The sequence below is a fragment of the Colius striatus genome, chromosome 5 (genome assembly GCF_028858725.1).
Source record: "Colius striatus isolate bColStr4 chromosome 5, bColStr4.1.hap1, whole genome shotgun sequence".
Lineage (NCBI taxonomy): Eukaryota > Metazoa > Chordata > Aves > Coliiformes > Coliidae > Colius > Colius striatus.
This window is the reverse complement of record NC_084763.1, coordinates 7,577,966-7,595,265: the sequence shown is the minus strand read 5'-3', so window position 1 is coordinate 7,595,265 and position 17,300 is coordinate 7,577,966. Positions and strand designations below refer to the sequence as shown.

The 17,300-nt window shown below is 40.5% G+C and overlaps 1 protein-coding gene across 2 annotated transcripts in view; it reads right to left on the bottom strand.

Annotated features, from left to right (window-relative positions):
- Positions 1 to 2,456: 2,456 nt before the first annotated feature.
- The window catches only part of CPNE4 (copine 4), a 215,450-nt gene continuing 200,606 nt past the window's right edge, over positions 2,457 to 17,300 (bottom strand). For both annotated transcript variants that reach the window (XM_061996389.1, XM_061996390.1), the window contains exons 13-16: positions 16,088 to 16,139; positions 11,193 to 11,326; positions 8,734 to 8,970; positions 2,457 to 2,588 (exon numbers count right to left, since the gene is read on the bottom strand). In XM_061996389.1, coding sequence (XP_061852373.1) covers positions 2,457 to 2,588; positions 8,734 to 8,970; positions 11,193 to 11,326; positions 16,088 to 16,139 — 555 coding nt within the window. The remainder of the gene's footprint in view (positions 2,589 to 8,733; positions 8,971 to 11,192; positions 11,327 to 16,087; positions 16,140 to 17,300) is intronic.

Sequence of the window (17,300 nt, the reverse complement as noted above, 5' to 3'; positions counted from 1 at the left end):
ACATATAGACCACCTACATACACAAAAATGACTGCTGATTTATATAGCTCAGCACACAATAAACTCATCTCTACATTTTACGTGGTGCTACATTATAAAAGCACCCTTTAACAGCTCTGCTAATGAAGACCTGTAACTGCCCAATTCTGTGTAACCATCAACACTTCAAAAATCAGTTTATCCAAAGATTATATGTACCAGATGAACAGCTTATCTGATTCCTAATTTTTCTTCCTAAAAGCTTTCTTTCACTTTCCTTCAGTCTGGCAAATAATAAAGAAAAGGCTTATCCCCTCCTTAGCTGTACATTACATCCCATGCCCCAGGGTAAAGCAATCCTCTTTATGTGTCAAGAACACCATCGTGCCTCTGAGGATCTCAAACCACTTTTCTAATATTAAAGTCCCCCAGTAGCATTGTGAGATATTTATGAATCAAGGCAGAGACTTTAATTTTACAGATGAGGAATCTGAGGTGCAGAAAGTTAAACAACTTGGCCAAGATTACAAAACAAGAATCTGGAGGGGTGAAGAACATAGAGTCATTGGTTTTTCAGTCATGTGCTTTAACAGCTAGGAAATGCTCCTTCTGAGAATAGGGAGGGAAAGAAGAAGGGGAGGAAATTGGAGTAAGAAACTAGAGATGTTTTAGATAAGAATTAAGATACTTTGACAGAGTGGTGTATGAGATATAAGAGCAAATCATAGTAGCTTTTGGCTGAAATACATCTGCAGAGTGAGAGATGTGCGGCCTGCTGGGGTAAGGTCTCAAATGAACGGTCAGCCATTAAATGGAAATGTGGATTTGAGATCTATCAGTCAGGACATCTTCAGACAATTTTACTTATGACCAGGTAATCCTGGCTGCTGTTCAATGTCTGATCAGCTGAAGGATTTTTTACCAGCAAGCGTGAACAATTGCTCTGCAGGATACAGATGAAGCAGAACTGAAAGTGCTGGGGACGCAGCCCCATGCATCTTGGCTATCCCATTGCCTTCATTTTATGGTACAAAATCATCAATCAAAGCTGATCCCATGGAAGTTACTTCTAAAGGAGAATCAGGGAGCTAGAGTTCTATGTTACCTGCAAACTCATTCAAAAACCCCTTTGTAAAACAAACCCCCTTGCTCATAGGTGAGATTTTCCAACATATTCAGCACTGGCCCAAAACAGCTGCTTCTGGAACTAGCAGGAAAAATGTTTTCCAGTTCAGTGGAAGCACAACTTGTCCAAAGCCATGTCCTTTGGACAATTCCACACAAATTATTTCTGGTCAAATTTCATCCTTAACTTCTAACAAATCACATCTTTCACTGTTATCTTTTAGCAGATTAGGAAGCCAAAATTCAATCGCTATAGAAGAATAGTTGTGATCTCATTTCTTCACTTTTATCCTTGATCATTGCAATGGAAAGATCAAGCTCTGTGTCCTCTATTTTAAAACAAAAAAGGTGGCTTGAATATTCTTTTGGTACAAACCCAGTTTTTCTGGTGCACACAAGTGATCTGTGTGTGCGTGACGTTACAAATCACTGGTTGTCAGGAAATCAGGCCGTGCAACGTTTCGTTTGGAAAGCACATCACACAAAGTAGGATGTTGGGTATGAGATTAAAAACCACAAACGAAACAAAAGAAGAACTCCCAAACATAAGAGATTATAAATTGAGGTAGCAAAAATACAGCCCATTTGAAAGCCAGACAGGTCGTTTGGATTAAGTAGGTGTATTTTAAGACATGCAATCCTGATGGATCAATCCCTCCAAGCCCTCCAAGCCAGGTCTGTTTACAGCTATGGTCTGAACCCTTGGATATGTCAGGCTTTTGAAAAGTTACTCAGGCCACAGACTGAGTGGGCATGTTTGGGCACCGATGTCATAACGTGTTCAAATCAGAAATGCCCATGCTTCAGGCCAGGTATCCCTTGAAATGCTTTATTACCTTTTTCTTGGAATACAGAAGCTGCAAGCAGGCAGCCTTTTGGCAGAGAGAGAAATAAAGACAACAGCTGCAAAACTGTGTTGTTTTTATTTTAAACATGCAAAATACAGTTCATGCATCTGCCATTTTGAAAAATCTCCCAGTTCATAGCAGATTAAACCAAAGACATTTTGGCTATCGACTCTCCGTAAATATTTCAAAATGCTTTACAGTGTAAAGATAAGAAATTTAGCAAAATTTCAACAAACCTGTATAAAAAACAGATACAGATAACTTTATTTCAAGGCGACATGCTGGAAAGAGTTCACTTTTGTTTTTCCTCATAAAAAGTTTTCAACAATACAACTGCTTAACAGATTCAAGCCTTTAGGCTACACATGCAAAAAAAAAACGGTTATTTGAGTTAAAAATCACCAAAACGTGCTATTTTTTTTCTTTGTTTTCATTTTTTAAGTACAGTAGTTGTAGACAGTAGCATTTTTCTTTTGTTTATTTTGTAAAAGAGTGCAGGCAGGTTCATGGAGCTAGTGTCCTGGAAGACTCGTACTCTGACATACATTTTGGTTTTATCCCTTTGCCATTGTAATAGTCCACGACTTGGTTTGGAACTTCGGCCAAAACGCTTTTTGCTAGAGCAGCTGGGGATGCCTGCAGGAAATGGTAGAAAACACAAGTGTTAACCTGTCTCTCTGCTAGAAGTGCCATGGGGTTTCAAAGGTATTTGTGCCACAACATCAAGGTAGGAAGGATGGTACAGAAATAGAAGGCAAAAAGGGCTCGAAGTGAGGGGCAGTGTTGCTGGAAACTCATTTTGAGTCAGTTTGTTCATGTAGCTGTAGCTGCCTGGAAGTATACTAAGGCCAAAAGTTCTCTGCATGTTTTTTAGACCTGTTTGGACTGTTTTAATGGACTGTTTTAAGCTCAGGGTAACTGAACTTCCCTGCAGTCTGGGAGAGCACCTGATCAAAGTGAGAGAATGCAGAGACTTCATTCATCGGTATTCAGCGAGGAGCAATGCTTCAAGTTGAACGTGCATGGGTATCACTGTAAAAGGGAGGTCTTCATCACCATTCTGCTGTTCAGGATCTAGGCTGGTGTTTTAATGTCTGGGGAAGTTTTTAATTCAATGAACCTCATTTTGTTTTCACTGGAATTAAACCGTGGCCCTAGGCTTCAGTCCTAGGCTTTGTGGAGGCTTTAAAGCTCTTCTTGTAGCATATAAATAGTGGGTGTCAACCAGACTTCTGAACTGCTGACCCTGAAATGTGGAGATGGGTATAGAGGTGGCTGCTGAGTACTTTCACCCCAGGCAGGGAGGAGGGCTGCCCCTCAGTGCAATGAGAAACCATGCCCTCCATTGATAACACACAGTTGCTGTCTCACACCCTGACAGTGCTTCATTTTAAGCAGAGGGGGCTCTGGGTGTTTTGTGGGCAACTGTTACCTGCATGTGCTGCAAGGATTTTCCTCAGGCTCTGAATTTGGCAGTGACAAAACTGGACTCCTGTTTTCCTATGCAGCCCAATAGCACCCTCTTGCTCTGTGTTTTGCATTTGCTTGATTCCAAGTGTTTGTGTAGAGCTGATTCCAAGCCCCCTGGAGCCAGCCTGCCCTGCTGTGTTCCCCCTGGGCCTTACCACAAAAATGCAATAGAAATGCAAGTGCTTAAACATCACTTGGAGAGGTTCAAACTAATGTGTTTATTTCCAGATGAAGCACACACGGATCTCACACTGCAGCTCAGAGGTTGCATGGGAACTCAATTGGTGGCTGGGTCAGGATTCTTCTGCACACCAAGTACTTTTGCCCACATCAATGAGCACTTCCCTCCTCACTGTCTGTTACATTGTTAGCCAGGTTTTGAAATTACCATGTCATAAAGTACTTGTATTGAATGTTTATTGCCCTATTCTGTTTCAAGTGCTGGGGACCTTATGCTACCACAGTCTTAACATTAGGATCTCATAGGATGGATGTACATGGTAAGCTATTCATAAGTAAGCTAGTCCAGGAGTGCAGAGAGCCCCTGGGGTTCACAATACTAAAATACAAAGATAATGCTAGAAAAACCAGAAAATAACCCTATTTCTTGTATTTTGGTAGTTTGAGTCACATATGTGATTAGTAACAGATAAAATGAACTGCTATTTTGCTATTGTGACATTTTATACCAAAATATTAGTGCAGGCAAATTACACAGTAACAGAACCCATTTATTTTAATTCTTTACAGTAAAATGCATGGTTTAGGGTCTTGCCTAAAACCTGTTTTCACAGATATCATCAGCAAATACCCCTTGAAGTCAGGCAAATGGCTGATATCTGTGTTGCTATTGAGAATTACTGGTTTTCAAATCCCCTTCCCAGTGTGCCAAAGCTGTATTTGCCTTAGCCTGCCTCTGTGCCATCTTACCAAAAATACAACCCTGTATTAAGGGTAAAAACAAGAGTGGGGGAAAATGCCATCACTGCATGCACAAGCCCTAGCAATCAGGAAATTTTACTCTGCTCTATCTTTAAAATTGCTGGGCAGGAGCACTTGCCACCAGCTTCTCTGGATCATATGTAGTCCCCATGTCTGGGCCAACACTCATCTGTCTGCATCACCCTCCTACCACCACTCTCTCTCTTCTGATGCCACATCCACTCTTCCTGACCCAAGGATCTGCCCTTCAGAACAGGCTGTGCCAAGGCTCAGATGCACAGCTGAGTCACCTCTACTTGAGGAGTCAACTGAGCTATGCAGTCCTCTCCCAGTGTGCATGTCAAGTAAAAGGGGTTTAAGCTCACACATTTATTGTGCTCACAGGTAACACGTGGCCCCACACAATGTTGCCCTGGGGTAGCTTGGCGTGACTTTGTGCTTCAGTCTGAAAGTGGACAACTGTTGCTTTTGAGTTTCATTGTGTCAGTGATGTCCATTGATCCTGGGGCTCTTTCTAACAAGGAGCATCCCAAAAACCAGGGTTAGGGATGATTTTCTGTCTGATGATTTGGGACATGTATACCTCTATGTACTTTTGTGGTGCTAAAGCAATCTCACTCCTAGACCAGATGGTGCAAAACAGCATTTGTGTAAGTAAGAATCAGACTCAGTAACTTCTGAGCCAAAACCCAGCCCCACTTCAGCAGTGCTGTGTAAGGGTTACCTTTGCTGGGCTTTTAACTTGGACATCAATGCTTTACTGTAACCTTTTCTCAACTGTTTAACTGCCACGTTTGAAGAGTATCCTAGCAATAAACACCTCAAGAATAGTTCTCAACTGATGGCTAATACACAACAATCAAATCAGCCAGTGTGGGAAAATAATCCCCTGTGCTGATAATTGGTGTCTATTACAAATGACTGTTGATTCAGTTCTATAGCTTCACCATGCTTTAATCTTTAATTACAATGCATAGTGCAAAACATTGCTCCTTGAAGTGATTAAGAGCTGTGCTTTCCACACTTATTTGTGATATATGTGTTATTAAGTCACAGTTGTTAGCCTTTATGATTAAATAGAATGCAGAGTGAAATACAACCTACCTGCAACATCAGCTTTGTGCACAGTAAATACATCATGCATACTAAAGGCAGAGACTTTCAGCACTTAAAATATGACTAAGAATGAATTGAGACAGGTGATTTTCTTCAGCTACATTTCAGTGACTGTGAGCATCGCTATTCTGCAGTTTGAGGTGAAGGACATTCACATTGCTGGGGTGGTGACAGTCACAGAGAAAAGAAATTCACCAGGGTTCAAGGAGAATATTTTCCCTTTGTTTGTCATGTTCCCCTGTAGTGAATTGCACATGTCACTCACTGTACAATGGGACATTTTTTTAAGCAGTAATGGTTACCTTGGTTTTATCTGCAACTCTAGGATCTGACATGAATCACAACAATTATTATTATTTTGATAGTTTCACAGATATTCCTTAAAGATAGTGTCAAAAAGGCAAGGTGCTTCACTGATGTACTCCTGATACACTACATCATGCAGGAAATTACACCCCTGTAATAAAGCTTTCTGTCTACATTGGGTCTTAAGCCTGTAAAACACTGAAGGAGGAATGAGATTTTAGGTGTGTGAGAGATTCTAATTGAAATGTGTTAAATGCCTGTGTGACTGCTGTGCAGGATCAGAACCCTCTCTGAAGTCAAACTTAAAAAATAAGAGGGATTCACTCTACAGGTGATTTTTACAACTCCCTTTTCCCTCCTTTCAGTTTTCTCACGGGGGCACCTTTTGGATAAAGTATTCTTGAGATACGAGATTTTGAGTTCCAGGCTGACTGGAGAATTGAAGTAATGAAAAAAAATGTTGTTTGGGTCGACTCCAAATGAATTTGGGTTTACTGTTCCAGCAAAACAAAAAAATAGTTGCTCAGAAATAACATTTTCTTCTCTCCTTCCATCAGTGGTAGGTGTAATACAGAATTAGGCATAAATAAATCCGTAATACAGAGTTAGGCATAAATAAATCCTTGATTTATCAGAAAAACCTATAAACCTTACACAACTTGATTTGCAATCTCAGAAAAAGATCCTTCTGCTTTTTTTTCCCCTACTTATTAGTTGAACAACCCAAAGATCAAAACTAAACACAAGATATGTTGACAAAAGGGATGTGATTTTTAACTAAATACGTCTTTTACTGAAAGCTGTCAAATATAATCTGCTGATTTATGGTAATTCTTGTGTTTGACCAGAACTAATCTGATGAAAATCTCCCAAATATGTTAAATCTGCATTTCTCTGTGGGGAAAATGAAGTTTGAATCAAAATATCACATATTGTTTCACTAGGTGATGCAAAAGGCATGGTCTTTTGTTTGTGCTGATGATAAGTAAGCAAGATAGCTGTGAATGTCACTTTGTTCAGAGAGAGAGATTATTTGGGATATGCCAATAAAGAAATTCAATCAGAAGTGGCTTTTCTTATGGGCACTTATACATTACACTGACATTTGCTGAAATGCTGAAAGATCACAGAAAAAAGAGACTAAGTAGCAAGTTGCATAAGATACATTGACTTTTGTGATATAGCAAATATATGAAGTATCTCTACATCTAGATTGCTTCTGCTGCTGAGAGAAAGGGGGAGGAAAATATCATTATTTAATAAGAGCAATCAATTTTTAAGATTGCTATCCTCTCCCAGTACTGGGGAAGTTAATCTAAACCAGCTAAAAATAATACATGCCTGTCATTTGACCAAGGCTAGCAATTAAAATCACACATAGGCTCACTCACAAATTAACACCAGAGGCACAATATACACAGGGCCCAGAACTGCAGCTGTCAGCGTTAATCTATTCAATCAAGGATGATTTCAACTTTGTTACAAAAATCACAAAATAAAACTGAAAATAACAAATGTAGCTGGCTTTGCCACTTCCTTGCAGAAACGTGTTTTCAGCTAATTGAAAGCAGGTCTAGCACTAGCCCATAAATAACTTTCCTCTCCACACTTTCACATAGACTACGGTGCAGCACTATGCACTTGTGATTATCTGATGAAGGAGAATAAAAAGCAATCATGCTCATACTTCCTTCTAGCAGACAGGTGAGTGGCACTGTCAGCATGGGGATGTATTTATCTACAGTTCGGTGGCAGATCTGCAGCCATTTGGCATGGTGAAGAGGAACAAGTTTGTTTCTCTTACTCCTCGGTAGTTTGTGAAAGTAAGAAGTGAAATGAGCTTAAATAGGGCAAAAATGAATTTTGAAGTGTGGAAAAAACACAGATCTTGAGGAAAATAAAATGAAGGTATTTTTAAAGTAGCAAACAGAAGAAAAACCCCTCCTGTGTTAAGAAAAAGCCTAGAGAAGCTGAAGGAATGCAAGCACTGCAAACCCAAACCAACCCAGAGTTTAAAACCTCTGTGTAACATATCCAGATCTGAGGATCACTAGTGTATGGGAATGGATTGGAAAAGGCAATCTCAGGGGAAGAATGGGATAGTTACACTGTGGGGTAAAGAAACTTTCAAATCAAATACCAAGAATATCCTTTCTAGACACCGAGGAGAGCAAAAAACCAGTCTGGAGAAGCACTTGAATGTAACAGAAGGAAGGAAGGGAAGGAAGGGAGCAATTTAGGGCAAGTGACCAAGGAGAAAAGTACATGGCCAAGGCATTATTTCAAGTTTAGCAATTTAATGTTGGGTCTGTCCCTTCCTGTCTTACAGTGTCTCCTACACCATGCTGGGCTAATACAGCAACAGCTGGCTCTGAGCACAGGGGAGCTCTGAATAAACACTGTTTTCTTGGTTGTGTTCTTGGATAGAACTTGGAAAAAAATTGTTTGGAGGCAACCAGGATGCTGTGGGTGGATAGTCCTGACTTGCAGAACTTAGGGACCTAAATTTCAACAGGGAAACAACCTCCTGGGGAACACTGTGAGCACAATTCACATCCATTTCAGCTGCCTGTGGAAACGAGGGCATGGAAGCCAGAATACAGTCGTGTTCATAGAACAGATGCAAAGCAAAGAGAAAAGATACACCAGGAAAAATAGTTCAGGGAAGGAAATCAAACTAAAATCAAGGAGAACATGTAAGTAAGGACTGGCACCACAAGCAGCACATGGATTCTGCCCCATCTCTTCCTTCCCCCCCCTCACCATCTCACTAATGGAGCACAATTCATTCTGTATTCCTTCTTTTTACCTCCATTTCTGACACAATAATGCCATAGACTTGCTAAACATTTCATATCCATATGAAGTTAGGCCCAGGCTCAGGGACTGTTCACTCTGTGTTCTATACATTCACCCTTCTGTGGAACAGATGGAAAAGTCAGCTTACGTGTTTGAAGTTCCTGAATGGCACAAACTGGACAATGTCTCGAAGCACAGGCTCGCCTTTGGGAGACCTGAGGATCCCATCATCACCATCCAGCATCTGCATGTCACTGAAATCGGCGTTGCCCACCCCGACGATGATGACTGACATGGGAAGGTGAGAGGCATGGACAATGGCCTCCCTGGTGTCAGCCATGTCTGTGATGACACCATCCGTCAGAATCAGCAAGATGAAGTATTGCTGAAGGGAATAATGATATCATTAGTTAATCTTCCAAAGCTGTTTGGCCTTTTCCAGTATAAAAGTGTCTCTGTTAACTCGCACATGAGCTTTTCTTACACAGAAAAGAGCTTTTATAGTGACTTAAAGGCTAAGTGCATTTCCCATCCAAATCTCAGCTACTAATTTCTCCTCTTGTGGAGTTTAGGTCTAGTTCAGTTCTTTCCAGGAGATGGAGGGGGCCAAGGGATGCACAGTGTAGAAAAGGGAGTTTCTAGATGCTAGGACTGGGATTCAGGACTCCTACTGGGAAGTCTGGAGTAGTCCCGAGATCCTCACTATCCCTCTTTTTCATCTGCTGCACAATCATTTCTGCTGACAGTTTCCAATTACATTATTTTGCCCTTTGGGAACTCGTGAGGGGCAGGGAGGTGTAGGGTATTGAAGCATTACAGGCAGAGCTGTCAGGGAGGTTATGACAGCACTTTGCAGAGGAGCTTTGCTAACAGGCAGGTGGGATGGATGCAGCCATCTGCAAACTGGAGGGTGACCCATTGTTGCCCATGGGAGAAGCACCACACATGGCAAGCCTACTGCATTCTGCAGAATAATGGAGTCCCTGAGGAGAGCAAGGGCATGTGCAGGGAGAAATACATCCATCTTCAAACACTTGATACAGAGCCCTGAGAAGAGGGTTTTCTCATTCTCTAAAGGAGAGCAAGCGATTTTGTGTGCTTGTCATTTCTTTCCTCAAACTGCAAAGCCCACTGAACTGGCACCATGGGCTATGCACTTGCTAATGGGCAAAAGTGATGCTCACTTGGATCCTTTATGAACTTAGGCAGATTATAGAATCTAGTCACTCCATATGAGCAATACCAATGCACTAAACATCACTGAAGTTTATGTATACACAGCGATAGAAACTCAAAGTGTTCTGTCCATCACCTCCTGCCATGAAGAAAACAAAACATAATACAAGGAATAAACTTCATCTTGAAGATTCATGTTATATATATTTTTCAGGCAGAAAGAGGGGAAGCTTCAGTTTGGAAGAATGATGCAACTCATTCAATATGACATATTAGTTCAGAGGCAGCACTGAGAAGAGACTGAGCTGCCTCAGGATTAGGTGGATATGGAAATTTAAACATAGAAATTCCCTTTTTAGAACTGGGACCCTAATTACTACCAAGATCCTAGAAGCAGCAGTGGATTGACAATCATAAGCCCAGACTTATGAACAGAAATGTTTGTGAACTGCTGCTGTAATAAGACTTTAAAAAGGCTCAGCACATGAAGGAAACATAGAGAAAGCTCTAAGCCTGGTGATGAGATGTATGCCAATAGACAGCTCTATTCTCATCTCAGACATAGGCATTTTTCTTGCTGCAGTATGGAAGTTCTCTCTTACATTCTTCACTCCCATAGCAGTGCTTTTGTAAATGTTTCAGACCTATTTGCTCACATATTCTCTCCTTTTCTACCATTCTGTCTGGAAGGCAGGAGGAATCATAGAATCATAGAATGGTAGGGGTTGGAAGGGACCTCCAGAGATCATCCAGTCCAACCCCCCTGCAGAAGCAGGTTCACCTAGATCAGGTCACACAGGAATGCATCCAGGTGGGTTTTGAAGACCTCCAAGGAAGGAGCCTTCACACCCTCCCTGGGCAGCCTGTGCCAGGGCTCCCTCACTGAAACAGGGAAATCGTTTTTTTTTGTTACATTTAAATGGAACTTTTGTGTTCCAGCTTCATCCAGCTTCAGAAGGAAAATAAGCCTAATGGATTTCAAAGACCACTACACAGGAATGGCTGGTTGAATCCCCTAGTTGAACAAAAAACCTCTAGTACAGCCTCTGCAAGAGAGCTGAAGTTTGGTAGTCTGTGTTAAGAATCATTTGAACTCGTTTCCTTGTATAATCAATGCTTTTAGGACTTGGCTTCTAAATTTATGTAACCTTAGTGGTACCATGTATGTTTCCATCATGAGAAACTCTGTGTGTTGCAGAAAAATGGCTCTAAAAGGAGGAAAAAGAACAGTGGGAGAAAGAGTTTAAAGCTGTGACAATCAAAGCCATAAAGGCTAGATCCACTGCTCCAGCTGACACAGACAAGCTGCCTTCTATGAAGGCAGTTAGTGAATAGTTTGAAGGTGAGATTCACATTCTTAAAAAGGCCTTGTTTTGATGGCCAGCAAGAGATATATCAAAGGACAAGAAAAAAACCAAACACAGCCCTTACCGAGGCCTCCTTGGTGTTGGTCTCCTCTGACGCTGACTTTGCCACCTTCTGGATGATGGGAGCAATGTTTGTTGGCCCGTACAGCTGCAGCTTGGGAAGGCAGCTCTGATAAGCTTCCACGACACCTTGAATTCCTGGCATGAAAAGCCACATGAAAGGCAAATAAATGAGGAGCACATCACCAATATCATGCTTGTTTAAAATGTAAATAAAAGGCAGGTTCTTGATGAATACATTAAAAATATCACATGATTAGCAAAGACTAACAACTTCAGATAACTTCCAAGAAGGTATCTCTGGCTGCCTTGCAACTAGCTTGTAATATTTCATTCATCACACCATGCTTCTCCTTCCCAGCAGTTTTTAATACCTATTTTCCAGGTATCAGCTTGCATCCTCCTCAGTTCAAGGCATTAAGTGATCACCTCCTCATCACCAGCTAAGAATCATGCCAAAAGGGTAGACATAGATTACAAACACTTCAACACTTCTCTTTCCTTCTCTTCAGATAAATGTTTCTTTCTGTTTATCATGGTTGTTACCAACAAATTTGCCCTTTGTACTTACAGCAGAGTGCTGTCAAGGAATTCAAACCTCTCTTCAAATATCTGACTCTCCTGTGCTAAGGAAATAATTTTTCAGGGTGAATTTGCATAATTGCTTGCAGGTTGAATTAGACTATGACCAAAAACTGTGAAATTTTGGAAGAAACAGCGGGATGCTTTGCAGTCTACAGAAAAATGAGGTTTAGTCAAGAAGTTTTGATGGAGAACTAGCTATTTTTGGCTTTTTTCATTTCAGGATGTATAGCCAGACGAGGGAGAACAGACTTCTGCTGACACACTTGACAGATCACAGAATGGAAATTGGTGTTTTCAATCATTGAGAAGGATTTCTTGAAGTGATGCATATTAGCCTCCATTTTCAGAACTCCCAGCTTACCAGACCTAAAGGATTAATGGTCTAAAGTTGGAAAGAAAGTGATAGACTGAAGAGCTTTGTAAAGGATGCTGAAGTATGAAATGACTTCAGTAAGACCCTAAGCCAGTTTGAGTTTGCACTGAGAGTAGCTCACTCATGAGACTTTATTCAACCACATGTACAGAATAAGTGGGTGCAGACTGGTTGCTAACAAATCACAGGGAGCTGTATTTACTTGACAATGATACACTTGAACCTCCCATGAAAAAATGGTGGAGATTGCATCATTGTAGAGAGCTACACACGTATTTTTCCATTGCAGTGCTCACAGACAAAAGAACATGCTCTAATTATAGCTATGACTGGCTAAAATGTAAAGCAATGTTACAAAATTTCCCTTGATACAGTGATTAAATTACACTTTGCAAAACTGACCTTTTGTTAACTCCCAATTTTGAACCTGTTAAGGGTTTCATTACCTATACATACCCCAGAGGGGTTGTGGAGGCTCCTTCCTTGGAGGTCTTCAAGACCCACCTGGACATGTTCCTGTGTGACCTGATCTAGGTGAACCTGCTTCTGCAGGGGGGTTGGACTAGATGATCTCTAAAGGTCCCTTCCAACCCCTACCATTCTATGATTCTATACTGATCTTACATGAAAGCCTCATAAATCTTCCTAAGATGGTAAGATACACTGTAGTTTATTTTCTTCTCCATTAAAATAGTGTAAGATAAACACTACTTCCTGCATTCCTATCAGAAAGCTGCTTTCATTTTAGAAAGAAACACCTTCTAGAAACATAATTTCTTGTTTGCTATCTCAGATCAATATCTTTTAGAAATATCTAGTGTCCTTATATTTCCAAAGCCAGCAGGATGTGTGGGTGGCTTACTTTGTAGCTTACTTTTCTTGGACTCCTTTATTTTGAGGAGAGCTAAGGTACATTTTTCTTTACAATTCAATTCTTAATTAGAATTCAATTTTTAATTCGAATCCATTTTCAATAGCTCTGATGAAATACAGTGTATGCACATATATATATAGATATGGGTTTAAGATGCATGTAAAATGCATGCAAATGTAGAAACATTCATTCAGATTAGAGGTTGTCACTTTCTTCCTCTGGTAAAGAAGACTAAATACTAAGACTGTAATATACTATATTGTAACTATACTAAAGATATAAATACTGACATTTTCAAGAATGGAAATGGTAACAAGAGGAAAGGTGAGGATAGCTGTATTTTTTTAATTCCAGTGATCTTCATATCAATATACAGTCCTTATTCAATGTAGAGTGATGCTTCATGCTACCTTAGAATGGTAGGGGTTGGAAGGGACCTTTAGAGATCTTCTAGTCCAACCCCCCTGCAGAAGCAGGGTCACCTAGATCAGGTTGCATAGGAACATGTCCAGGAGGGTCTTGAAGACCTCCAAGGAAGGAAACTCCACAACCCACCTTGTGCCAGTGAAAGCTCACTACTTCCACAAAGAAAGAGATTTTGTTCCTCAAAAGCAAATAAGACACCTACTTTTTATATTGGATCCAATCTCTATTTCTTGGCTTAAAGCAAGATACTCTTTAGTAATTTTCCTTTGGTTTCTGGCAAAAAATTATCCTAAATATTCCAAGGAAAAATAGTGTGGTCACTAAGCCTTTTATCTTCCTCTTGTACCCTCTGTCCACATGACATGCTGGTGTTACTGCTTCCCGTGTCACCTAATACAGTGAGAGCAACTGGAAGACATCACAGAGCAATTGGTGGGAGGAACTAATCAAGCATCTGTAACAGGCAGGTGATGAGCAAGTTGCAGCAGATGATTAGACAACACGTTTTTTGATCTATGTCCTTGTCTTGCTTTCATCCAGATGGATATTATTTTAAAAGGTATCATTTAGGACAAAGAAGTGCTTTCTGTATCTCATTAATGCATGTGCAAAAGCTGCAAAATGTCTTCCCTGCCCTTCTTTCATCCTGCAACCATTTTTTATGTCTCCTTAGCCCTAAAACTCCTTTCAGCTGATGGGTTAACTTATTAGATAACTGATTCTTACAGATACACAAAGTTTAAACACGTAACAAACATGAAGTAACATAAGCCAAGGCAAGGCTCACAAAGCAGCTCCTTTCTCTTTTTTAAACCTCCTCTCATTTCCATTGTTACATTTTATTTTGCAAAGATAGTATGGTCTGGATAGTAAGTTCTTTACTTGCAGAAGGTTTCTCTGTCCAACCTCTGACCTGCTGTTGGAACTACATAGACGTGACAGACTTTTCAATCAACACAAAATATTATACAACAATGTCAGTGTGATAAATGAATTAGCCTTGGACTCAAAAGAGGCAGCAAAGGGGAGGATAAAAAAAGTGTTCTTTGCATGGACTGCTAGGGCTTTTTAGAGGCACACAGAAGGTCACAAATGACCTGTATTTAGAGTGGGAAACAATGCTGTATTTGAACACTACAGGCATAAATATGTTATCATCTCATGCTGACCATTGTCAACTGAGATGTTTTAAACTGGTCTGGCCCTGTGTCGAGGCTAATGTGTCTGTGTTCAGAAGCAGAGAGGCTAACACATTTTCAAACATGATGGTCCAGGCAAAATGCTGAGGTCTGTTTTGCTTCCCCACCTCATCCCCACACCCTCAGTACAACTAAAATCTCAATTTTAAGCTGGCTTTAAAACTTCAGGCACTTCTAGATGCATACATGTAATTTCTGCTTCTTTTAACTCCTTAAGAGCAATGTAAAAAGCTATGTGAACACATCAAGCAGCTTTAGGACTTATGCCAAATTACATTTCAAGCATATGACTTGCAGAGGTTGGGCAGGTCAACAATCCAAGCACACCAGCAAAGCAGGAATGCCCACTGAACTGAAACCAGAGGTCTTGCATTTAAGATGTGTGAGCTCTAAATACTTTTCATGTCTCTTTCCCTTGAATTGCTTGTCCTCTCTTCTTTTCCTCACTTCATTTCTGGGCACCTTAAATCTCATCCTGAACATATTCCACTGACCATGCCTGAGAGAAAGCCACTAATAAGCCTGAGAAGGGCTGAAAAAAAAGCAGCTAAAAATTTTGAACAGGAAGAGCACTTTGAAAAACACATTTCAGTGTTTGGATGGTGACAGAAGGACACAGCAGAATAACAACCTGTGTATTTGAGGCAGCTACAATCATCTGACCAAGACTCTCAACTAAGTATTAGTCTGGGATTTCTTGTTAGACTGTTTAGAGATTGTTGTCCAGTCATTGTCTTTTACAAAATGTGTTAATTGTGGTAGGAGATTCTAGAAAAGACCACATCAGTCACTGCAGACCTCACAAATAGAAGACATTCAGCAACATCTGCTGCATGAATCTGACCTCTGACTAGTGTCAATTAGTGATTTTTGCTAGAACACACCAATATCTTAAACTGTGTTCAGGCAGCCTCCTGCTGCATTTGCTGTCATGAAAATAAGCTCCCCTCTACCACAGAAGTCCTCAGCTGCTATCCTGGCCCTTTGGTGCTGGACATCACCAGACTGACTTGCAGCAGGCTTCTGTTGCTGTAGGTCTGGCCAAAGAACTGTCTCTAAACTAAGAGAATCTTTGATGACAAAGCTTCACAATGTGCTTTTGCATGTCCTACCTTCCTTAGCTTCACAATCTATGATGATGTAGCTGAAGATATGGAACAAATCTAGCACACACAGCTTTTGTTGTCAGAAATGCAAGCGATCTGGGGAAGTGCAAGTGGCAAATGTCCAATATGGTGTACTTTCACAGGGACCTATTTTGCAGGAAATGAATGTGTGGCACTTTCTAAGGTTTCTAAAGCTAAGCTTGATGCCTTTCAGGTTTTGAAAATCCTGGCTGCTTTCTTTAAAAATCACCTTGAATAATACCCAGGAGATACAATAAAAAATGCAAGCACATTTTGGATACAGCAAAAATTCATCAGTTTGTCCTAATGTGTTACCTGCACATTCTGGATTGTCTTCATTGAAATTGATTGCAAAATCATGAGAGACCTGCAGATAAATGGAAAGAAGAGAAGACTTAGCTCAGAAAAAGGATTCAAAGAGGACTTGCAGTTAAACATCCTTTACATTCTTTGTTAAACCAGAAATCTTTCCAGCTTCCAGCCATTAAATGTGAAATATAGTCTCAGTTGAAACAAAGTAACAAAACTGGAACAAAACTTGTCAACAACAACAAAACCAAGAAAAAACAGCACAAAGCAAAACCACCCAAGTACATGAGAAATCACATAGATATGATGTCAGAACTGGGCTATCGATGCCAGGCACGGAAGAGGGACCTATTGCTGAGGAGATTTAAATGCCAGCTCTCCCTAGCTCAGCATCTCAGATTGCAGGAGAGAGATAGCAGGTTGTGATAAAGCACTGACAGTGAAAGCTCAGTGCACTCACTTGTGTGAACAGTTTCTCATTTGAAGGCCATGGGAGTACTGTGAAAATAATTTATTCTCCAAAGAGATCAGGGAAGTCACCCAGACCCACTGTGAAATAATGATGTAAGGCATCTAAGCTAGTCAAGATGCTAGATTAGACTGGGGAGAAATTAATAAGAAAATATCTGAATACTCTTGTTTTTCCTCAAATTTAGTGAATATCCCAGTCTCTCTTTCCCAGTCTGTCTGTAATAACATACTACGGAGCTATTTTCTAAGAGAAATGATTGTGAATACAAAAACAGTTGCTGATTTTCTAATAAAACAATATCTTGTCTATCTAGTGGCTTGTAAAACAATATGAGACTTCTATATGCACAAATAAGCACAGGCAATGTAAGTCTCAGGTCCCAGACTTCCTTTATCTGTCACTTTGAGATCTGCATCCACAGCTCAAATCTGTTGGGACTGAAACTTTCTTTAGATGCTCTTTTCTGGTTTTAAGGTTTGTTCTTGTCTGCATTTTTATTCCTCAGATTCCTTTTTGCTGCTTTCTTTGATAAGTGAGAAGGCTTGTGCAGTGGGTCTGGGATGGTAGTGATTTTCCACAGCAGCTCCTGCAGTGCTGTGCTTACTGTTGATATCAATAGTATGACTACTGCTCACACAGCATCAGCGCTGTCCCTCCAGCATTCCTTCCCCACCTTCACTAATAGCTGTGGGTGGGCATGATCTTGGGAGGGACCATGGCCAGGACAGCTGACCCAGGCTGACCAAG